This window comes from Perognathus longimembris, chromosome 17 (genome assembly GCF_023159225.1).
Source record: "Perognathus longimembris pacificus isolate PPM17 chromosome 17, ASM2315922v1, whole genome shotgun sequence".
In the NCBI taxonomy this organism is placed as follows: Eukaryota; Metazoa; Chordata; class Mammalia; order Rodentia; family Heteromyidae; genus Perognathus; species Perognathus longimembris.
This window is the reverse complement of record NC_063177.1, coordinates 56,323,704-56,347,634: the sequence shown is the minus strand read 5'-3', so window position 1 is coordinate 56,347,634 and position 23,931 is coordinate 56,323,704. Positions and strand designations below refer to the sequence as shown.

Sequence of the window (23,931 nt, the reverse complement as noted above, 5' to 3'; positions counted from 1 at the left end):
AATTCAGCATGTAAAGAGATACATTCACAGAAGGCACTGCTAAATGCAGGAAATAGAAAGGTGAGAAAACAGGTCCTGCTTCTAACAAATGAGTAAAAATAGTGGCAGAGACTTCTTGTGTTGGAGAACAAGCTACAGATATGCAAGGAAAGATACCCCAGGGAAACTGCAGCTGGGCAAGAGCTGAGGATCTGGTGTGGACTCTATCTCGTAGACAGATGGAGAACACAGGAATGTTTAGGTCTAGGCTAATATACACAGGTTAGTGCACAGGTACTTCCTGGTCCTGTCTCCCTGGAAAGGGCCTAGAAATTATGGCAGCCTAATAACTTAGCATACCCTTCACCCAGAATTTAGTGTCTAGTGCCATTCTCTGCTAAGAACACCAGGGCTCCTGGAGAAGTATTAGGAACCTGCTGACTGTATTCCAAAATGGTTGCACTTTTCCAGGAGCCATGAAAAGGTCTATGCCAGGGCTGGCCTCTTAACCATAGCCACTCTGGTGACTGTGGTGGCCTCTCCTGTCTTCCTAACAGTCAATGATACTGGACATTTTTCTCTTTTTTTTGCCAGACCTGGTGCTTGAACTCAGGGCCTGAGCACTGTCCCGGAGCTTCTTTTGCTCAAGGCTAGCTCTACTACTTGAGCCTTCCAGCTTTCTCTGTTTATGTGGTACTGAGGAATCAAACCCAGGGCTAGGCAAGCACTCTACCACTAAGCCACATACCCAGCCCATGGACATTTTTTTTGGTAGTCACACCAAATGATTCCTGTCATTGATCTTTTCAGATTCAAAGAAATGTGCATCTGTCAGATGGAGAGGGTGCAAGCAGATATAGGATGGAGTCCTGCCTCCACGGCCTGTGCTGGGGCTGCAAGCCAAGTCCACAACCCATTGCTCAGCCCATGCCCCAGCAGCTCTGGAGCCATCCTTTGTACACGTTAGAAAGTGCTCATCTAGCCTTTACACACAGTAGCCGCCTCTCCTCCCCCAGTCACCATGTGGACACACACACACACACACACACACTCCACTGCTGAGTGCTGGTTCCAGGGTACTGGGATGGGGCTGAATGCCTGGCCTAGGTAGACTGCTGGAAAGGTCTGAAGCCTGGCCACAGATTCCCAGACAGGACTGGCTCCCCGCTCCCCCCCCCCCTTCTAGGGAAGTGCTGGAATGGAGCTGGGGACTCATGTAGGGTGTATGGGGTCTCCCGCTTAGGTGCTCAGCTAGCCAGAGCATGCACCATAGGTCCTGCCCTCCTCTAGCTCAGGTGACAGGAAGTTACAGAAGTGTAGGCCACACCCTGAGGTGTTCTGAGATGCAGTCAGTTTGGGGAAAAATGGAAGGCCTGCCCTATAGTTAGTGGATGGCCTGACTTCCACCCTGCCCGACCTTCATGCCAGTCACCTTTGTAAATGCTCCTGCTTTTTTCTTGGCAGTGGTGGGATCCTAGTGCCCCTGTGCTTGCAGCCAGCCAGGTGAGCAGGGAGAGCCCAGTGAACCCCCCATGACTCAGCCTGTGACCCCCAGGGATGTGAGTCCTGAGGTTACCAGCCTAGGCACTGCCCAGTACCCAGAGGTGGCACTGCGGTCAAGGCAAGGCAGATCTGCCCAATGCGGCTTGGTCCTTCCGTGTGTGACATCACTTGCCGGCAGGTACTGCCCCTCAAGGTGGGTTTGGTGAGGAGCCTGGAACATGCTTCAGGGACCCACATCCTTCCTTGACCTACAGCCCTTGACATCACTAGGTGTCTGGTGTATGTGTGCGTGTGACAGGCATCTGTCAGTGACCTTGCCCACCTGAGACTTTACTACTCTAGGGACCTTTTCTAAAATTCTGGGGAGTTCCCTCCTCAGTATTCCCTGGCACAGTCCTCAGTCTGGGTCTATGGAGTAACAATGTGGCCAGGCCCAGAATCACACACACCCTGAGATGCCCTTCTTGGAGGCTTGCACTGGCCCACACAAGACCCATTTTGGGTCCCTGTGGGCAAGGTCCAGGCATTCCAACCTGGTGTTCTCAGCCAGGGAATGCCCTTTCTGGTGTGCAGAGCTGCTGGCATTGCTGCTGGCAGCCTTTGCTCCATCCCTACCCAGGGCCTCTGCAGGGTGTTCCCTGTAGTGGTATCCAGAGGCCCCCTGCAAGCCAGAAGGCAAGAGTGCTAAGGGATGCAGTCAGGGAGTGCAGGTGGGGACAGGCTGAGGTCCTCCGTGGCCTTCTCCCACAAAGGACAGCCACAGCTCCACTCTGTAGCTCCTGCCCTTAGCTGTCTGGCCTCAGGACTGATGTGGTAGTGCTGTGGATCTGTGGGCTCACCGCTCAGGGCTCCTCAGAATGCTGCTCATTGGAATATTTTACTGTGGGCCCAGGGGCAGCTCATGGCAGAGTACAAGCTTAGCATGCTCAAGGCCCTGGATTCCATACCTGGCACTGCAAGAAAAAACAACTTCAAACCTTGGGCTGTTCTCAGTACTGCAAAAAATTAAAAACTAAAAATGGCCCTTTATAGTCATACTTGCCCCCAATTAGGATTCTGTTCACATTTCCACCTGATGGAAGAAATGCTTGTTTGTTCCTTCCTGAAATCCAACCACAGAAGGGACACTGGGCTGCCCAGATTGTATTCCTTGACTTTTTTGGGGGTGGGGTGGGGTGGGGGGTGGGTTGTGGGGCCTGAACTCAGGGCCTGGGCACTGGCCCTGAGCTTTTTGACTTAAAGCTAGTGCTCTACCACTTTGAGCCACAGCACTACTTCTGGCTTTTTCTGTGGTTAACTAGAAATGAGTCTCATGGAGCCAGTTGCTGGTGGCTCACACCTGTAATCCTAGCTACTCAGGAGGCTGAGATCTAAGAATCATGGTTCAGAGCCAGCCTGGGCAGGAATGTCTATGAGACTCTTACCTTTATTTAATCACCAGAAAACCAGAAGTGTTACTGTGGCTCAATGTGGTAGTGCTAGCCTCCAGTAAAAGAAGTCAGGGACAGTGCTCAAGCCCTGAGTTCAAGTCCTGTGATCATTATCATCAACAAAAAAGTTGCGAAGACTTTCCTGCCCAGATCTGCCTCCTGAGTAGTTAGGATTACAGGTATGAGCCACCAGTGCCTGATTTCCTTGCCTTTGTTTCAAGCAAAAGGATAGAATTTGGATACTTTTCTTAGTATGTTATTTTTTGAGATAGTTGTCTATATAGCCCAGCCTGGCCTCAAACTTGTGATCTTCCAGCCTTAGCCTCCCAAATTCAGGGATTATAGGTGTGTACCACCATGATCAGTTTAAGATGATTTTCTCTGGAAAAAGTTGAGGGACTGGGGGCTGGGCATGTGGTTAGTGGTAGTGCTTGCCTAGCATGCATGATGCTGTGGGTTTGGTTCCTCAGCACTACATAAATAGAAAAGGCCAGAAGGGGCGCTGTGGCTCAAGTGGTAGAGTGCTAGCCTTGGGGGAAAGAAGACAGGGACAGTGCTCAGGCCCTGAGTGCAAGTCCAAGACTGGACAAAAAGAAAAAAAGTTAAGGGACTGGGTGTGTGGCTCAGGCAATACAGTACTTCCCTAGAAAGTTCAAGCCCCTGAGTTCAAACTCCAGTATGTCCCCCCAAAACAGAGAAAACAAGCAGCCCCACTAGTGACCAGTTCTCACAGGCTAGCCAGGAAGGCTGAGATGGAAGCAGGCAGGAAGGTTACAGGCTGTGTTGGCAGTGGTTGTAGACAGCAGAACACCACAGAGGAAGTGTTGCAGGACCCATCTTCCAGAGATTATGGGACCAGGACCATCCTTTGTTGGTTTCTACACAGGAAACAACAGCAGCAGGTGGCTCATGGTCAGCTCACTGGATTCTGAGTCCAGCAGTCTGAATTTGAGTCTCAGTAGGACATACTTTACCCAATAGTAGTCCTTTTGTTCCCCTAGTTGGGTTGCAATTGTCCTCACCCACGTGCCCCATTAGTAGGCTCCACATCTCATTTCTGAGTCTACCTCCCCAAGGTCCTGCCCTGGTGCTGGGACTGCCCCATCCTCTAGGAAGCTGGAATGCAGAACCCTAAAGGTGGAGCTTTCTCCTCCCTCCCTCCCTCCTTTACCCCCTATTCCTGAGGCTGACCATGAATCCAAGGCATGTAGAATTTTATGCTTCATTCCCTGTAGACAAAGGGACATAGTGCTCCACGTCAGATTCCTGTATATATGGACTGCGATGGCACAGAGGAAGGCCAGCCTCTGCATTATCTACAGGAAGCCTCATGGTAAAAACTTAGGGGAACGTGTCCTAACCTATAGCTTGAGTGCCACATTGCTAACTGTGTGCGGGGGAGGGAGGGAGAGGGAGGGAGGGAGAGAGAGAGTGTCAGTCTTCTTACGTAGCCCAGGCTGTCCTTGAACTTGAGATCTTCCAAGTGCTAGAATTTCAAGCATGTGCTAGTTCCCAAACCCAATACCTTGTAAAGCTTAAGCCTTTCCACATAAGCTTGTGCCCAGTTGGTGGCAGGGTGGACTGGGCTCCAGTTCCCATAAGTGATACAGCTTGGAAGGCCACTTCAGTCCTCCTCAGTCATCCACCAGGGAAGGGCTCACCCCAGACACAGACACGCATGGAAGCAGCATCCATGGAGTGGGCAACTGTGGGTAAACTCCACTCAACTCCGACATATTCAAGGAAGGCATGGCAGGGACAGCTGTTTACACTGGCATAAACCAGTGTGCTCTCAGGCAGGGTGAGAACTGAACTGGGAAACTGGACTCTCAGCCAGACTACAAACACCAAAAAGCAAGAGTTTTCTTGAGACACAGGGTGTACGGTTCGTGGACATGCTCATGCTGGAATGAGCCACATCTAACAGCAGGGTCCAGATGAGTCTGAAGGTGACTGCTGGTTACCTTCCTTGCCTGTTGCTAGTATTGTGTGGGTTTAGAAAAGGGGCACAGGGCCAGAACCCAAGGCCAGCAGCAGACAAGACCTCCATCTCTTATCCTAGCACCTGGCCCCTGAGTGATACTACCAGAAGATACTCCACACTTGGTTTCCAGTGTTCCAGGCCTGCAAGTGTCCTCTGGGAGGAAGACAGAACCACCCTACCCGACACCAGGAAGAGGCTCAAGCCTGGTCTCCAGGCTCAGGTATGAAGAAGGGAGGCTAGATGGCAAGGAGAACTGAGACCTTCCACTGTTTATTCCCAATCAGTTACTGTGGAATGGACGGACACTCAACTGTATAGACTGAAACAAAATAACAATTACATATATACAGTTTAACATCATATAAGCAGTTGTATACCTAGACAGGTTCACAGGTACAACGCAACACAGAAGAAGATAAAGGTGACCACATTGCCAAGCTCACAACACTGAAGGATAGACGTCATAGTGCATATGGTCAAAGTTCAAGTGCTTTATGAAACCACCCTGGGCCTGCAGTCCCCCCCGACCTGAGCCCTGTGTACCACAGGTTCTGGGGACTGTGTGGCTGGGCACTTTGTGTGGCCAGTATGCTACTGCTTCCTAAGGCAAGCCGACAACAGCACTGCAGCTGGGCTGGGTGAGTACGGTCACAAAGCACACAGGGCACTTTGTGGAGCCAAGGGGTGAAACAGGCTCACTTAGGAGAAATAATCCTGTGTGCGGGGCAGGATGCCTGGGACAAGAAAACTGTCTCCTGTCTCCCTTCACCACCCTTCCTCACCACCCCATGACCCAGAAGGTGGCCCTCTCAATTCTCCAGTGTTTCTTTTGCATGATGGGTGTTGAGCCATGGCCTCTGTGTTAGGCAAGTGCTCCACTCTATGATGTCTGCCCCCTCATTGGCCTCTCGAATGCACAGATCAGTCTCCATTGCCCACATGGCCACATGCCAGCCAAGCAAGGTCCCAGGATGGTAGGGCCTGCTGTGCTTGGTGGCTGAGGTTCAAGAGCCAAACCAAGCAAGAAACCTGGGTCTGTATACCTGCCCAACAACCCTAGGGCCAGCAGGTGTCCACAGGGCAGCAGTCTGGTCCTGCTGTGCCCTCTGCTTTTCTAGTAATGATCTGAGGCACTGGAGCCTCAACTAGGATGCAGCTCTTCCAGGACACTTTTTGGGGCCTTTTTAAACCTAAAAGACAATGATATGTCTCTGTGTTCACTCTTTGGAAATTTTCTCACAATTGTAGGATGAAAGGGTAGACAAAGGAAGCACTTCCCAGTACCAGTGCAAACACGACTCCCACACACGCACTACAAAGATAGCACCACGTGAAACTGTCAGGGAGGCAGAGAACTCTAAACACTTGGTGTTTCGAGTATTTCCACACTCAGAGTGGGCCTTGCCATCCTTGCAGTCACCACTTCATGTCCAGCGTGTCAGGGCAGGGCTCCGGGCTCTGGTGGGTGGTGTGCAGCACCTCCTGTACTCGGGGAGAGTCAGTGCCCTCCAGCCACTCCCGGTACAACTCCTGCACGTGTGCACTGCTCTCAGGAGCCCACACGGGGATGGCAGAGTAGATTCCCTCCATCTGCTGAAGCAGGGCCTTGTCTGCGTGTCCGTTCTCAGTCTGTGCTTGGCCCCTGCCATTTAGACATCCTGAAAGACACAGTCTTGGTGAAGCTTCATCTCACAGGGAGGTGAGGGGAGCAGTCTGGGGGCAGGAAAGAAATGAGAGGGAGGTGCAGTGCCACGTGGCTTCAGCCAGAAGTGAGCCAGGCCCTGATGGGTGTGGTTCAGGACAGTCAAGGAGCCCAACTGGGTCCAGAGCCTGAGGGGTCTACTTACTTCACCCATAAACGGGCTTTGTCCCAAACCCAAACAAGCAAGGGCCAACCTTTCAGAACTGGGCAGGGCTCTGTCTGCAAATCTAGATTCCTGGCTTCTCTTGGGGATTTACCCAAACCTGGAGACCGTGGAACCCCTGATGGCCATGTACATTCTTACCTGCCTGCCCAGTGGTCTAGTCCCCATGTGGTCACGCACAGTGAGCTAGTCCCCACGTGGTCACCCACACGGTGGTCTAGTCCTGGTATGCTCACCTGCCCAGTGGTCAAGTCCCTGTGTACTCACCTGCACGGCCCTCCCCCGTACACACACAGACTTATGAGCCAATTTCCCCTAATTGAATTTTTCTTCACTGACCCAGGAGGCCCACTAGTTGGATGTTTGGTGTCCTTCCCAGTGAGCATCCTGCTCCCTTTTCCTCGGACTCCAGCCCTACACATACTCACAGAGTACAGGATGTGCAGTGCTGGAGGCCTGGCCTCCCCAGCCACCTCAAGTCGTGTCCATAGGAGGCCACAGGATCTGCCCTCCCGAGCTCCCAGCATGCAGTGCTAGAGGCTTACCTCTGCCCCTTCCCTCTGCTCAGCACTGGCTGCTTCCCCACCACTTCTACAAGGCCCTTCCGGGTGTAGGACCAAGTCAGCAGTTGTCTGTCCACACTCCCCAAGGTGACCTGTCAGTCCCTGAGATCGCGCAACATGGCTGGCCCCCACCTGACACCTGAGCATCTCACTAGATCCCAAATGACAGAAAGATACCGCTCACCGTGGCCCCAAGTCAGCTCCATCTCACCCAGGAGCGAGGCTTCCAGCCCACTCCAGCCCTTGTGAGCTGGAATGAACCAGCATGGACCAGTGGCCCCTGGCTCCTAACGTCCAACCTGTAAAAGTGAGTCCTGGGGGCCTGCCTTGTTCTGGCTCTTGCTGGTCTGAGACTGTCCTCCCCTGCCAGCATGAATGCACGAGAGCACAGGCCACGTTGCTCTCCTTCCCACCACCACCTCTAACATGACTCCTAGAACCTGGTTGGGCCTTAGCTCCCGACAGGGGTTGTAGTCAGTCCTGAGTGACAGCTCCACACCAGGGACCTCTGGGCTAACACAACAAGGGCTGTGAGGAGCTTCACCCATGCAGTGTCTAAGACCAAGTCCAGCCATCCACCTGTCACGTGATGCGGGCTCTGCAATGACTGCTGCTTACCTCTGGGGCACGCGAGGACTTCCACAAAGTGGTACGGGAACTTGTCCTTCTTGAGCTTCAGGATGATGTTCTGGATGTTCCGGAATCCGTACGCCGCAGCAAAGCGCAGTACGACCTCACCGTTCTTCTCCAGGGTGACCTCATGGAAGTCTTTGTTTCTACAAATAAACAACAGGTCTAGCAGTTGCTTCTCTATCGACCTGAAGATCAGTTCTGATTTTTCGCGTGCGTGTGTGTGTGTGTGTGTGTGTGTGTGTGTGTGTGTGTCCATGTCCCCATCCTGGGGCTTGAACTCAGGGCACTGTCTTTGAGCTTCTGGCACTTTACCAATTGAGCCACAGCTCCACTTCCGGTTTTTTAGTGGTTAATTGAAGATAAGCATCTCAGACTTCCCTGGCATCAAACCATGATCCTCAGATCTCAGAATTGAATAGATAGGGTTACAAGTATGAGCCACCAGCATTTACCTGTTTTTTGTTTCTGTTTTTTGCCAGTCCTGAGGCTTGAACTCAGGGCCTGTGCATTGTCCCTGGGTCTATCTGTGTGCAAGGCTAGCGCTTACCACTTGAGCCACAGCCCCACTTCCAGCTTTTTTGGAGTAGTTTATTAGAGATAAAAGTCTCACAGGGCTGGGAATATGGCCTAGTGGTAAGAGTGCTTGCCTTGTATACACGAAACCCTGGGTTCGATTCCCCAGCACCACATATATAGAAAACGGCAGAAGTGGCACTGTGGCTCAAGTGGCAGAGTGCTAGCCTTGAGCAAAAAGAAGCCAGAGACAGTGCTCACTCAGGCCCTGAGTCCAAGGTCCAGGACTGGAAAAAAAAAAAAAAAGTCTCACAGACTCCTGCCCCAGCTGGCTTCTAACTGCGCTTCTCAGATCTCAGCCTCCTGAGTAGCTAGGATTATAGGTGTGAGTCACTGGTGCCTGGCTTTCTTTTCTTTTTGAGATAGGGTCTTACTATATATAACCCAGCCTGGCTTCAAACTATAAATCCTCCCATACCTACCTCCTGAGTGCTAGGATTATAGATGTGTGCCATAATGCTCAGCATTTAGCAATGCAGGTGTCTGCTATGACAGGACAACAGGCTCTCCTGTGGCGCTGCAAACACACTCAGACCATGCTAGCTCTAGCCCACCTGCCAGCACTGCTTACAGGTACGCCTGCCTGCTGTGGGTGCCCCAGACCTCACCTCAGTGCACGGTAGGTGATCTCTTCCACGTGCTCGCCAAACAGCTCCTTGGCAGCATGTCTGAAGACATGGGCCAGATGCCCATCTGAGCCTGCTCCATCATGGCGCCGTACCACGGCCTCCTTCATATCACCAAACCTCATCAGACAAAGAAGACAGCAAGTGCCAATTAGGCTCGGAGGGTGCTGTGATCCACAGTGCCTCTTAAATTCTTTTACTATTTGTTTACTTATATATTTGCTTATTTCCTGATTGACTGCCAGTCCTGGTGCCTGAACTCTGGGTCTCGGCATGGTCCCTAAGCTTCTTTTACTCAAGGCTGGCATTCTACCATTTGAGCCATAGCACCCCTTCCAGCCTTTTCTGTTTATGTGGTACTGAGGAATCAAACCCAGGGCTTCATGCATGCTAGGCAAGCACTCTACCACTAAGCCACACTCCCAGCCCTTTCTTTTACCTTTTTTTTTTTTTTCCCCCAGTCCTGGGGCTTGGACTCAGGGCCTGAGCACTGTCCCTGGCTTCTTTTTGCTCAAGGCTAGCACTCTGTCACTTGAGCCACAGCGCCACTTCTGGCCGTTTTCTATACATGTGGTGATAAGGACTCGAACCCAAGGCTTCATGTATATGAGGCAAGCACTCTTGCCACTAGGCCATATTCCCAGCCTTTCTTTTACTTTTTAATTAGTCATGGGGGCTTGAATTCAGGACCTGAGCACTGTCCCTGAGCTTTCTTGCTCAAAGCCAGTGCTCTACCACTTGAGCCACAGTGCCACTTCCAGTTTTCTGGTGGTTAATTGGAGATAAGAATCTGATTGACTTTTCTGTTTGGGCGGACATTAAACTCAACCTCAGATCTCAGCTTCCTCAGAAGCTCGGATTACATGTGTGAGCCACCAGCACCTGACTCTCTCAAATTCTTTATAGCTATTTAAGCTTTGGGGATCACATTCTTACTGAAATGTGTCTCCTCTTGTGACGTGCTGTGCTCTCTGCTCTGGGGCAGCTTGCACACCTCAGAGAGGGGAGGAGGACGGGCTAGGCCTAATAAGCACAGGCTCCCAGCAGGTCTTCAAGCTGCAGACATTCTGGAAATGCCAGTCTCACCCTCATAAAAGGAGCACACACCAACACAACACTCAGATCACCCCTCAGGACATGTGAGTGGCCACTGTACCCAAGATGTAACAGAGGCCACCATCCCTGCACTGGGGTCCAGCAACTGGGCCTAAGGGAGTTGCACAGGTTGCTGGGAACAGGTGACATTGTGGTAACAGAGTCTGACCAGTTGCTGGAAAAAGGTGATGCTGAGGTGACCCTGAGTCTGTAGTGTATAGACAAGGCCCCGTCCTACATGGCTTGAGCTCACAGTGCAGGCACCATAGGGAAGCCCTCATTAGGGGCCCGAATCCAATTACAAGATTTTCTGGGGGTTGGTCATGGAGGAGCTATATCTCATCACCAGCCAAGGCGGCCCAGGCAGCCTGCAGAAGCCACAAGAGGTCTTGCCAACTGGGAGAAGCCACTTACAGAGTGTCCACTGAAGCATCCTTCACTGAGAGGCCACTTTGCTCCATTATCTGAGCAACTTCACCTGAAGAAAATGAGAGGGGTGAGACACTTGGAGGACAGCCAGCCCATGCCAGGCTGAAGAGACACCGTGTTTCTTCTCCTAGAAGACACTTTGCAGCAGCGGCCTAGGACAACTGTGTACAATTACCACACACAGGATCGAATCTTTCTTTTGGTACTTGAACTAAGGGACTTAGCAAATAATCCCTATTATCTCTCAAGTGAAAGATTTTGTGCATGTTATTTTAAACTACACTGCTGCATGTATGTGACGTATAATTTCCCCAAATGAAATACACCAATAATTGGAAACATCTTCTATATTGCCTTCTTGTTCCCTTTCCATTTTCTGACATATGGTCTTTTTCTATATAGCCCAGGGTGATCTTGAACTCAACCTTCCTGCCTTAGTCTCCCAAGTGCACCATGCTTTGTGCTCTACCTTCCCTGGTATGTGGAGGGTCCTGAGAAAAACCTCTAGGAGAAAGAAAGCCCTAAGCAACAGCAAGGTGCGTGGGATGGCTGAGAGCAACGAGGACACAGGACATCCCATGCCGGTTGTTCTTGTTTCATCTGCAGCAGCAGCCACCCCTGGCCCCTGCTCAGGGAGTAGAGGATGGAGCCCTGAGAGACACGCTGCTCACCATGGAGCACAGCCTGTTGGAGTCTCAGGTGAAAGCACCCATCCAAGGAGTTCCTGCCCTCCCAGGCCACCCTGAAACCCTGCAGATGCCTGATATTCTGTGGGCCTGAACAGTGAGCCCCAGAACTCTGATCTGATTCCAACAGACCTGCCTGGAACTTAACCAGCCACCACAAGTAATGAAAGTGCTTGCTTCTGGGTGGCTCTCTCACTCAGGGAATGATTTCCATTCCCAATGATGCTTGCCACAGGCTCTGAGCACAGCACCTGAAGATATCCTCCACAGAGAGGCCAAGGACCATGTCACTACAGCAGAGGATTTTCCACTTTACTCTGATTGCAAAAATCTATGTTGGCACAGGTTTGGTTTGTGACCACCTGTGGTGCGATGGGTGTAACGTAAGACTACAGGCTGTTCTGCTCAGCTGAGTGGCGTTCCCAGACCCTAGACTAACTGGGTAAAAATAGAGGAACAGGACCCAGCACCATCCTCCTCCTCCTCCCTTTCACCATGAAGCCCTTGGGACCCTCAGATATCTGAGTCATGCAGAGCTGCCTGGCCCTCATGTGTACTGGCTCACAGAGACCCTGCCACCTCTCACCTGATGTCAGCACACAGTCAGTACCCCGGGTATTGTGCAAAGCTGTGGAGAAACCCTCCCGAAGAGCCTCCAGCTTCTTGTCGTAGCAAGGGGCCACAATGACGTGGAAAATCTTCTCTGGAGGCAGGTTCTGCAGAGGAAAGCACTAAGCACCAGTGGGTGGGCCATGATGGGAGCACACAGCTGGCCTGAGGGCAGAACACCCCTGCTACTGGCACTGTCTAGGGTGGTGGAGTCCCACTTCCCATAGACTTCAGGCACTACTTCATAGCAAATTTTAGGCTGGATTTACCCACAGAATCTGCAGGCCCCCTGTGCACCCGAGGCATTCCCAGAAGAAAAGCAGCACAGAGCCTTTTTCTTCCTGAGTTCACACTTAGGACACAGTAGGCGAGGGCAGGTGTGTGAGTGCCATGTGGGCACACAAGGCAGGAGGTAAGGGAGGCGTACGTGTCTCCTGGCTCCCTCACGGGTGCCCTAAGGCTGCCTGGGTGACAGTGTTCCCTGGGCCCCTTTCCTGGGGCCGAGCCACGAGGAGCAGGGACCCATGAAGTGAGGCCTAGGTAGAAAGGTCCCACTCAGGGAAGGGGCAGAGCACAGAGGCAACCTGTCTCAATTACAACTCTTCCAGGAAAGTAAGCAAGTGGTGGCTGGAGGCCAGGAGATCGAAGGCTCAGCTGTCCCCAGCAGCACCAGTGAGAGGACCTAGAGCTGTGCACAGTGGCCAGGGGAGGGTGGACTAGCAGCCCTGAGAAGACTCAGGAATCTTGAGCCCTCACAAACTGGTCATAGGGAAGGCGGGAGGCAAAGCAGGAGAAAATATTCTCCATGTGACACCAGGCACAAGTGGGATTTGTTCAGCTGGCCCTTGCTTCTGTTTTCTCTGGTCCCCATGCAGAAGGCCAGTGTGATGCCACCACAGGTGACTAGGTCTTTAATAGGCAGACTCACTTGGACCCAAAAACTGCTTGCTGAAGGGTAGGGGATGGCAGAGGGGTGAAGCAGGTGCATACAGGGGCCCCAGGCCTGGACTTATCCTATCATGTAAAAGACAGGACCAAGACCATGGCAGGAACCAGGCACTGGTGGCTCATACCTGTAACTCTAGCTACTCAGGAGGCAGAGATTTGAGGACTGAGGTTCCAAGCCAGCCTGAGTTATCTTCCATTAATCACCAGAAAGTTAGAAGTGGAGCTGTGGCTCAAGTAGTAGAGCCCTAGCCTTGAGAAAAAGCCAAGAGAGAGAGCACAGGCCCTGAGTTCAAGCCCCAGGACCAGCATGAACGCACACACATGAATGCATGCACACACACACACACACACACACACGCACACGCACACGCACACACGCAGGAACTCAAGGAAACAGTTAAGGAAATTGCATGGTGCCATGGTTTGAGGGAAACACCAGGACAGAGAGAGGGGAGATTTGGTTCCCTGAGCATCAACAGCCCTTGGCGTGTCCATCCTGGGCCTCCATGGGGAAGCTGTCATGTGAGTGAATAACATCTGTGGATGAATGAGACTCATGGCTCCCCTCAGCAAGACAAGCAGTGCTTATGATTGAAGAGAAGGGAAACATGACAAAGAGAAGCAGCGATGGCTGTTGTGGGAAAGGCTCTATAGGCTCTGGTCCTGAAGCCACAGCTGCCTGGCGTTCACTCTGGTACTAACGGTCATTTCCTCCCAGCCCATGTGCTTACCTTCTGTCTGGCAAAATAATCCTTCACCAGGGAGCCCATGACCTGCTGGGGAGACTTGGCAGTGCACAGGTGTGGGGTGACAGGGTGGCCAAGCACCCGCTCAGCATATCGGACCCAGCCTGCAAAAAGTAAGGCTATGAGATCAGTTCCTCCCCTCTCTTGCCTTCAGTCACACCTGGCCCTGGAGTTCCCAAGCCTGCCATCCTGGGGTGACATTCTTCAGCTCTTGTCAAAAGCTTGCAAGGCACTGTCCCCACCATGACCCACCCTCCTCAACAGCTAATACTATGGCCAAGGGGTCCACAAGACTTGGGAGTCCTGCAGCCCTGGCAGGAGGGCACTTCCTTAGAGGAGCACCGAGACAGCAGCTGGGGATCAGTGTGAAATCCACCATACCAGGTATGGGAATGGGGTTCTTGTTACCATGATTCAGGGTGGGAAAGGCAGCAGCCACAACACTTCCCAACCTTGCCAACCTGCTGGAAGTAAGCCCACTTTTTAGGGCAAGAATGCAGAAATTAGGTTGGATGCTGGCAACTCATGCCATAACCCTAGTTGCCACTCAGGAGGATGAGATCTGAGGGCTGCGGGGTGTGTGTGTGTGGTGTGTGTGTGTGTGGGGTGTGTGTGTGTGTGTGGTGTGTGTGTGTGTGTGTGTGTTCATGAGGCTTGAATTCTGGGCTGGCTTTGAAACACACTCCCCAGATCTCAGCCTGAGTAGCTAGGATTACAGGCATGAGCCACCGACACCTGGCAGGATTGCAGTTTTGAAGACAGCCCAGGCAGGAAAAGTATAGGAGACTTTCCAGAAGTAGAGCTATGGCTCAAGTGGTAAGAGTGCTAGCCTTGAGCACAAAAAGCTAAAGGACAGAGCCCATACCCTAAGTTCAAGCCTCAGGACCAGCAAAACCATTCCCGCCAAGCACTGGTGGTTTATGTCAGTAAACCAAGCTACTCAGGAGGCTGAGATCTGAGGATCGCAATTTGAATCCAGCCACTGTGCCCACTTCCCATGTGGTTGACAACCACTCAGAGGGAATGTGCCATGGTTTCTAGGAAGCACGTGGGTCAGACATTCTACCTGCAGGAACCAGACTGGCTCCTCTCTCTGCAGAGTGCAACCTGGAAGGCGGCACCAAGTGTCTGATTGGAAGCCCAGGCTATAGAGACTCCAGGTGTGGAACAGCAAACGACAAGGTGAAGAGGCCAAGAGTGGAGGCTGGTGGGCTTCTGGAGAAAGGCTCCCCAGAGGGTTAAAAATTGTTCAGATTCCAGTCAATGTGATGCCATTTGAGTGACAAAAATTTCAACCTTTTGTGTTGCCTATGTCATGCCTTGTGCGATGCCCGTGGAGACACCTTGTGCATTTTGTGTATATGCCTTGTGCACTGCCTAGGTAGACACCGTGGACATTGTTTGTGCATGCCTTGTGACTTGTGTGTGCATTGCCTGTGTGCATGCTTTGTGTTGTGTGTGCACACCTTGTGCATTGCCTATGTGGACACCTGGCTTCATCAGATTTTTCTTTTCATTGGAACTGGGGTTTGGACTTGGCTCTTATGCACACTTCTAGCTCTTTTTGCTTTAGAGCTTCACTTTCCCCCAGGCCTGTCACCTGTAGGTGATCCTTCTACCAATAGTAACATCCCCTAAAGGTGGGATCAAGTTGTACACTACACCCTGCTTGTTTGTTGAGATGAGTTCTTGCTGCCTTTTTGCATGGACTGGCCTCAAACTGCAGTTCTTCTACTTTCTCCCAAATGGCTGTAATTACAGGCATAATTACAAGCCACTACACTAGGCCACCCCCTGATCACTTTCTTACTGAGCACCTGCTAAGAACAGAAGCCTTGCCTGGTCAGTCTCCAGAGTCCTGCCCATCAGAATGAAGGAGCCGTAAGTAACAGTACTGTGACAAAAGAACCTCCTGCCTGGGGCGGTGATACTTTGCCTACTGTAAAACACCCACACCTGTTATGCTGAATGGTGAGTATGCAGAGCCTGGCTCAAAGCACTCTCTCTCTCTCTCTCTCTCTGAGCACTGTCCTGGGGTTGGAACAGATGACACCCCATAATTCACTTAAGAGAATGCTCTAGACTGGGACAGGAGACAAGGGGAAGTCCTCAGAGCCCTATAGGCCCCAAAGCAGTGGATCCCCCAGGATGCCTGCTCCTCTGCTGGGCACTGGACCAGGACCCCCCCCTCCTCTGCTGGGCACTGGAACAGGACCCCCCTCCTATGCTGGGCACTGGAACAGGGTCCCCCTCCTCTGCTGGGTACTGGACAGGGTCCATTCCTCTACGGGGCAGGGGACAGGATCCTGATCCTCTGTTGGGCACTGGGAAGAACCCCTCTCTTCCTTTTTTGGGCATCGGACAAAGGGAAGCACGGCAAGATGGCATCCTACACACAGACCTGTGAGACAAGGAGCAGAGTGAGATCTCTCCAAGTTGCAGAGGGCCCACTCTCAGCTTTTTGTGCTCCTAGGATGGGGGGAATCTTGCTGACAGGGCCTTCAAGTCAGAAAGCCATTTTTTTAAGAGAGCCAGCAACAGGACCACCCAAGGTCCCAACTCAGTGAGCCAAGAGAAGACAGCCTTTGCAATGCTTCAGTGTTGTAGGAAATGACAACCACAAATCACAGAAAAAATTTGGTTTTGAACCAGAGACCACTAAATTGGGTATAGTCCTGACACACCAAGGAAAATGCATCATTAACTCTGAAGAACCTTACAAGTTACAAACCTACAAGTGAATAGCCCTGAACAGCTGTAGGAGATGATGAAATGCAGCAGGTACAGCAGGTGGGGACATGCCACTGGCTCACTGGCTTCTACACCAATGGCCACCTGTGCGTCCCCCACACCAGTGTAATGTGTTAGCACTCTGCAGTGGTTAAAGGTCTGATTCTAGGTTCCATCTTCAGGGCTTCCACACAAGGAATCACCTATGTCTGGTGGTTTGGGGTCAGTGGAGAAGAGTAACTCTCATTCTTCCCTGCCATCAGGAAGCTTAGACAGAAAATTTGGAAGCCCCGTTCCAGAAGCATAGGTCTCATTTCTAGGTTATTTTACATTGCCAATGGGTGCTGAGAAGCGATGCTGTGACCTAGGGGGATGGGGCTGAGGAGCAACACACATGGAAAGATGGGGCGAGATTGCCACGCCATAGACCTGGCAGAAGGAGAGGGCATCACAGCCCATCCCAGAGCCAAAGTGGGGCAGATTAGTCCTTTGCAGAAACTTGGACCATCAGAGGAATGAATTCCCACAACCCAGCAAAGTTTCTGCTTATATACTTAAACCTTGTATTTCTGTTTTGGGCGACAGAATCTTGCTATGCTGTCCTGGCTGGTCTTGAACTCCTGGGTACAAGTGATCCTCTAGCCTCAACCTTCTGAGTCTGGGAACCACAGGCATGCTCCACTCCACCTGGCTTAGACTCTTGTGACCTGCTGTCTAGAACAGGTCACACACATGACACTTGTAATTAATACCCCTAACCCTCACACCTGAGGTGGCCAAGGGTTGTGGTAAAGGACAGCACAGCTCATGAGCCAACCCACACAGCCTATTGAGGAGATGAGGCACTTCCTCTCTGTGGCTTTATAAATGGGCAAAAAGCATTCCAAATTCTAAGCAACCATGTGCATTCTACTAAATCATGAGCCTGATAATTATAGGTTGACATGCATAATGCGAGAACAACTTCAAACCAGGGAGGAAGAACTGAGAACAGAAACATGGTCAAAATTCTAAAAACAACAAAGCAGACAAACAACTTAGACGGTGCAGCTCTCCTACATTTACAGACCTGATACACAGAGGATAACTGGGTACCTCATGCCTTTTGCCAATTTAGTCATTCCTTCCTTCTTTCTTAAAAAGTCTATGATATTACATATAACTATTCAAATGTCTGAAACATTATATACTTTTAAGAGAAAATATATTTATTATTTATTACACTGGTAGTACTAGTATTTATAATCAGGGCCTTGTGCCTGTGAGGCAAATGCTCTACCATTTGAGTAATTCCTCCAGACCTTTTTTAGGTCGTATTTTAGAGCAGGTCTCATTTCTTGCTTAGGCTGGCCTAAGACTGCAGTCTTCTTATCTAGACTCAGCTTATTTGTTGAGATGGAATCTTGGTAACTTTTTGTTTGAAGTTGCCTCAAACTTTAATCCTCCTAATCTCTGCCTCCTGAGTAGCTAGGATTACAAGTGTGAGCCATCACATGAGTCCAAAATCTTTATTTTCGTGGGCTGAGAATGTGGCTTAGTGGTAGAGTGCTTGCCTAGCATGTATGAAGCCTTGGGTTCGATTCCTTAGCACCACATAAACAGAAAAAGCCCGAAGTGGTGCTGTAGCTCACATGGTAGAGTGCTAGCCTTGAGGAAAAGAAGCTCAGGGACAGTGTTCAGGCCCTGAGTCCAAGGCCCAGGACTGACAGGAAAAAAATCTTTGTTTTCATTAAAAAATAGTATGCCTCAGAAACTTTAAAATTAAAAATGAAAATAAAGGACTGGGGGTGTACTTCAGTGATAGAGTACTTGCCTAACATGTGTAAGACCCTGGGTTCCATTCCACAAACCACACACACCAAAACAACAACCACCAGTCAGGCTGGACATGGTCATCCCTGTAATCTTAGCAATGTGACAGGCTGAGAAAGGGAGTTTGAGACAAGCATTGGCAGAAAAGTTCACAGGACCCTTTTTAAGCCCATAGCTGAGCACAATGGCACACACCTGTCATCTGAGCAATAAGGGGACTCCTAAAATAGGTGGATCACAGTCCAAATGCAACCTCATCTCAGAAGTAACCAGTGACTAATGGGGCTAGATGTGGCTCAGCTGTACAGCACCTGCCTAAAAATCACAGGGCTCAGTTCAAACACAAGTACTGGAGGGGCAGGAGTGGATAGAGGAAAGGAAGGAAATCAAAACAGGTTGCCCCAGTTCAAGTATGGAACTCAAGCCCCAGTACAGGCATAAAAAAATAAACACCTCGGGCTGGGGATATAGCCTAGTGGCAAGAGTGCCTGCCTCGGATACACGAGGCCCTAGGTTCGATTCCCCAGCACCACATATACAGAAAACGGCCAGAAGCGGCGCTGTGGCTCAAGTGGCAGAGTGCTAGCCTTGAGCGGGAAGAAGCCAGGGACAGTGCTCAGGCCCTGAGTCCAAGGCCCAGGACTGGCCAAAAAAAATAATAATAATAATAATAAACACCTCATTGCATGGCAGGTCAGGTGGGATGGGCTCACCTGCTTCTAGCCTCATCCAGGACCCACACCTGCCCATGCGTCTCATCCTGGTGGACTGGGCTTACCAGGACAGGCAGAGGTCAGCATGGGCAGTGCTTGCCGCTCCTTGCTGTGCTGATGGTAGCGACGCACAAATTCCTTCTGACTCTCCAAGATGCTGAAATCTGCAGCTATCGCTGTGTCAAATACATAGTGTACCCCTGCAGGAAAGGGCAGCACAAATATTATTACCCCAAGTAGAAGATCATTTCTCGTTTTTTTTCTCCCTCTCTCTTGCTAGTTCTGGGCTTGGACTCAGGACCTGAGCTTTTTTTTTTTTGCTCAAGGCTAGCGATTTACCACGTGAGCCACAGCGCCACACTTCATTTCTACAACCACCATCTCCTTTTTCTGATGGGTTTTCAGATCAGGACATCCAATTTTCTTGCTTAGCACTCTACCACTTGAGCAATGCTTCCACCCTACTTTTTGCTGGTTACTTTAGAGATGGAAGTCTGGCTGGCCTAAAACTGCTATCCTCTAGATCTCAGTCTCCTGAGTAGCTAGAATTACAGGTGTGAGTCCCTGGTGCCCAGCAAGTTCTCTCATCCATACTCAGCTTTTTGTTTTTCAGGTTTAAGAGACCAGCAGAGAGGGCAGGCACTAAGCTGAGCTTCTGTCACCAGTCCTGGTCTTTTTCTGACACTAATGGCATGGGTTAAGACCACATATTTTATATTTCATTTATCTGAAAGGATTTTTTTTTTCCAGTCCCGGGCCGTGGACTCAGGGCCTGAGCACTGTCCCTGGCTTCTTTTTGCTCAAGGCTAGCGCTCTACCACTTGAGCCACAGTGTCACTTCTGGCCATTTTCTGTATATGTGGTGCTGAGGAATCAAACCTAGGGCTTCATGTATAGGAGGCGAGCGCTCTTGCCACTAGGCCATATTCCCAGCCCCTGAAAGGATTTATTTTACTGAAAAACATTTTTTATTCAGCTTCATATACTATGTATAAATTAACAATCTTAATTCATTATTAAGTTTAATTGTTGTAATACATACAATAAAATTTGCCCTATTTTTCATTTTTCATCGTATTTTCAGTACATATTTCAGTGGTGTTACTTCATAAATTTGTTTGTTTGTTCGTTCATTCATTTGCCAGTCCTGGGGCCTGGACTCAGGGCCTGAGCACTGTCCCTGGCTTCTTTTTGCTCAAGGCTAGCACTCTACCTCTTGAGCCCATTCCTTAATCTGTGCTTTCAGAGTCATTCCTTTGGGGAAGTTACATAATGCATGGATAACAGATCAGGTCCCTCTGAAGGCCAGGCTCATATACCATTTCCCAGTGGAATATATACATCTCTCTTGCTGTTTCTCTTTTCTTCACATCTCTACCAACATAATCACCTTAAAGTACTTCATGTAGAAATCAATGGGGCACAACAAGGTTTGCACAGCACTCCCTTCTAATTTACTAGCAAATTAAATAACAATTTATGATGATCCTAAATAGCTTCGAAGTAAATGAGTACAAAAGAATAGGTAGGGGGGCTGGGGATATAGCCTAGTGGCAAGAGTGCCTGCCTCGGATACACGAGGCCCTAGGTTCGATTCCCCAGCACCACATATACAGAAAACGGCCAGAAGTGGCGCGGTGGCTCTGCTAGCCTTGAGTGGGAAGAAGCCAGGGACAGTGCTCAGGCCCCTGAGTCCAAGGCCCAGGACTGGCCAAAAAAAAAAAAGAATAGGTGGGGGGGCTGGGAGCAGGGCCTTGTGGCAAGAGCGCTTGCCTCGTATACATGAGGCCCCGGGTTCGATTCCTCTCAGCACCACATATATAGAAAACGGCCAGAAGTGGCGCTGTGGCTCAAGTGGCAGAGTGCTAGCCTTGAGCAAAAAGAAGCCAGGAACAGTGCTCAGGCCCTGAGTCCAAGGCCCAGGACTGGCCAAAAAAAAAGCAAGCATCTCTCACCATTTCAGTGGTGGTCACAGAAAGACATCGCTGTACCCCAAGTGAGATGTCCTCAGGCAAGGTGCCAACTATTTTCACAGTCAACACAACTGCCATGCCACGAGGATGCTCAAGAGCCACAAAAGCTGCAGAGCAGGCCGGCGGCTCAGCGGGGCTGGGCTGGGGCAGGCCCAGCCTGACAGAAGTGCGTACAGAAACGCTTTTGGTACTTAGGGCAGCACCACTCCAGTGCTCACATCTGAAACCATCACCTTTCACTCCTCATGTAAGAGACACGGGCTGGGGATGTAGCTCAGCAATAGAAGCACTTAACCTAGCAATCGAGGCCATGGGTTTGATCGCTAAAACAAACTAGATACAACAAACACAGCAAACCCAAGCATGCTTATTCCTTTCTGCTTTTTTTTTTTTTTTTTTTTTTGGCCAGTCCTGGGCCTTGAACTCAGGGCCTGAGCACTGTCCCTGGCTTCTTCCCGCTCAAGGCTAGCACTCTGCCACTTGAGCCACAGCGCCGCTTCTGGCCGTTTTCTGTATATGTGGTGCTGGGGAATTGAACCTAGGGCCTCGTGTATCCGAGGCAGGCACTCTTGCCACTAGGCTATATCCCCAGCCCTCCTTTCTGCTTTGCAGAGCACTTCCCCTGGGAAGTGGACACTAATCATTGTGGAAGTGCTTCTGTTCATACAGGTGATGTGGGGGCTGGGGGCAAGGGTGGGAGCCTCTTCATGTGCATCCACACTACACGACTCCAGGGAGCGCAGCCTCCCTATACCAAAATACCCACCTGCTCAGGACCAGTGGTGTGTGTGCCACACCAGCCTGCACCCAACTGGAGGCTTGTTTCACCACACACCAGACAGGGCCATTTTACATTCCATGAGACTGTCCTAGAAGTTCCTTATCTCTCCTAGGCCCCTGAAAACGGAACTTTAGAGCTAAAAGATGACTCACCAAGACTTTTGAGGAAGCCACAGAGCCTTCTGGATGCATCAGTGACACTGAGGTTGAATTTAGCAGCAAAATAAGGTAGAGACTGAGGACACACAGACACGACCAGTACTCTGTGCTTTGAGGCATCGCATTTCTACAAGGTGAAACAAAAGGAGGTCACACACATCTGACCAATAAGGAGCAGAGCCAGCCACAACTGTTATGTAGCCCAGGTGGTCCCCAAACCCTCATTCTTCCTGCCTCAGCTTCCTAAGCATAGGTACTCAAAACTTAAAATTATTAAAGACCTGCTGATTCTCATCCATAAACTTTTTAAAAAATTGCCAGTGGGGCTGGGGATATGGCCTAGTGGCTAGAGTGCTTGACTGGTATACACGAAGCCCTGGGTTCGGTTCCTCAGCACCACATATATAGAAAACGGCCAGAAGTGGCACTGTGGCTCAAGTGGCAGAATACTAGCCTTGAGCTAAGAGAAGCCAGGGACAGTGCTTGGGCCCTGAGTCCAAGGCCGAGGACTGGGGAAAAAAAAACAAAAACCTGCCAGTGCTAGTGGCTCACGCCTTTTAATAATAGCTACTCAGGAGGCTGATATCTGAGAACTGAATTCAAAGCCAGTGCAAGTACACAATTCTATGAGACTATACCAATTAACTAGCAAAAAGTTGGAACTGGAGGCATGATTCAAGTGGTAGAGTACCAGCTGTGATTGAAAAAACTGAATGAGAGTGTTAAGCCCTGAGTTCAAGCCCCAGTACTGGCACAAAACAAAACAAAAACAAAAACCTATCACGTTATCAAGACAAAAACCCTGAAAAGAAAACCAGATGTTGGCAGCTCACAGAGATCCAAACAGAAGTGCAAGAGTGCCTTCCCTGACAGACACTGGATGTGCTGTGGAAGGGGGAAGAAGGGAGGGAAGGAGAGACACCTGTGCAGTCCCGACTTTGGAGACACACACCATACTGCTATCCTATCAGTGCAGTCAGCAAAAGAGGGAGAGAGGAAGCCTTGGCTTCAGGAAGCCATGACAATCTTCATAGTAGGTCCGGCTGAGAACCTGGCTTAGTGCAGTCACGGCTGCCTGACCTGCAGGTCTAAGGGAGTATGAGAAAAGAGAAGATGCTGAAGATTACAGTTGCCTGATGAAGGCCAAGCCCACACCTAGCATGGTGGTGATGCTAGAAGAATGCCAACTGCAGGATGTGCCAATTCTATACCTGGCATGGTAGGTCATGTGACAACAGGAGAATGCCAACTGCAGGATGTGCCAACTCTATACCTGGCATGGTAGGTCATGTGACGCTAGGAGAATGTCGGCCCCAAGATGGGTCAACTGTAGCTCTCTCACAAACATCAAATTTCTAGCTGTGGCTACTACCCTAATATTAGAAGCAAGTATCAGGAGGTGTATCAGTAGAGCGGAAGGCAGGACACCCCCACCTCTATCCAGGCTGCCTCAGGGCCCAGCATGGCTCTTGTCCTTCCCTGGGCACTTCCAGGCTCCTCCTCACTGTAGGAAGGATGATAAGTAGTGACTGCAGGGAACTAGCCTGAGGGCAGTGGAGCAGTGAGCACCTGTCCTAAGAAGTGGGAACGGCTTATGTTTTCTGTCTGTGTGTGTGTGTGCGCAACCACACCAGTCCTGGGGCTTGAACTCGGTCTGGATGCTGTCTACCACTTGAGCCACAGCTCCACTTCTGGCTCTTTTTTGTAGTTAATTAGAAGTGAAAGGGGCTGGGAATATGGCCTAGTGGCAAGAATGCTTGCCTCGTATACATGAAGCCCTGGGTTTGATTCCCCAGCACCACATATACAGAAAATGGCCAGAAGTGGCGCTGTGGCTCAAGTGGCAGAGTGCTAGCCTTGAGCAAAAAGAAGCCAGGGACAGTGCTCAGGCCCTGAGTTCAAGCCCCAGGACTGGCAAAAAAAAAAAAAAAAGTGAGAGTCTCATTTACTTTCCTGCCCAGGCTGCCTTCGAACCTTGATCCTCAGACCTCAGCCTCCTTAATGGGATTACAGGTGTGACCCACCGGTTTCTGGCCTGCTTGTGTTCTTGATGACAACTCCACATGGTGACATTCAACCCTCCCCTCCTGTTTCT

At 50.5% G+C, this 23,931-nt stretch overlaps 1 protein-coding gene and 1 long non-coding RNA gene across 5 annotated transcripts in view; one reads left to right on the top strand and one right to left on the bottom strand.

Moving 5' to 3' along the window:
- Positions 1-23,931, bottom strand: part of Narf (nuclear prelamin A recognition factor) — a 34,108-nt gene that overhangs the window by 939 nt on the left and 9,238 nt on the right. Inside the window, exons 4-12 of one of the 4 annotated variants that reach the window (XM_048366578.1) lie at positions 21,831-21,963; positions 18,990-19,124; positions 13,655-13,773; positions 11,953-12,082; positions 10,666-10,729; positions 9,139-9,276; positions 7,943-8,100; positions 6,284-6,554; positions 5,140-6,086 (exon numbers count right to left, since the gene is read on the bottom strand). In XM_048366578.1, the coding sequence (XP_048222535.1) occupies positions 6,313-6,554; positions 7,943-8,100; positions 9,139-9,276; positions 10,666-10,729; positions 11,953-12,082; positions 13,655-13,773; positions 18,990-19,124; positions 21,831-21,963 (1,119 nt within the window). In that variant the 3' untranslated portion in view covers positions 5,140-6,086; positions 6,284-6,312. Of the gene's footprint in view, positions 1-5,139; positions 6,555-7,942; positions 8,101-9,138; positions 9,277-10,665; positions 10,730-11,952; positions 12,083-13,654; positions 13,774-18,989; positions 19,125-21,830; positions 21,964-23,931 lie in introns of those variants that run through there. The other 3 variants (XR_007213787.1, XM_048366579.1, XM_048366577.1) reach the window with 3 other exon arrangements.
- LOC125366132 lies at positions 89-4,997 on the top strand. The gene is made up of 3 exons (XR_007213788.1): positions 89-101; positions 3,851-3,852; positions 4,467-4,997. It is a non-coding gene; the product is annotated as an uncharacterized LOC125366132 (long non-coding RNA).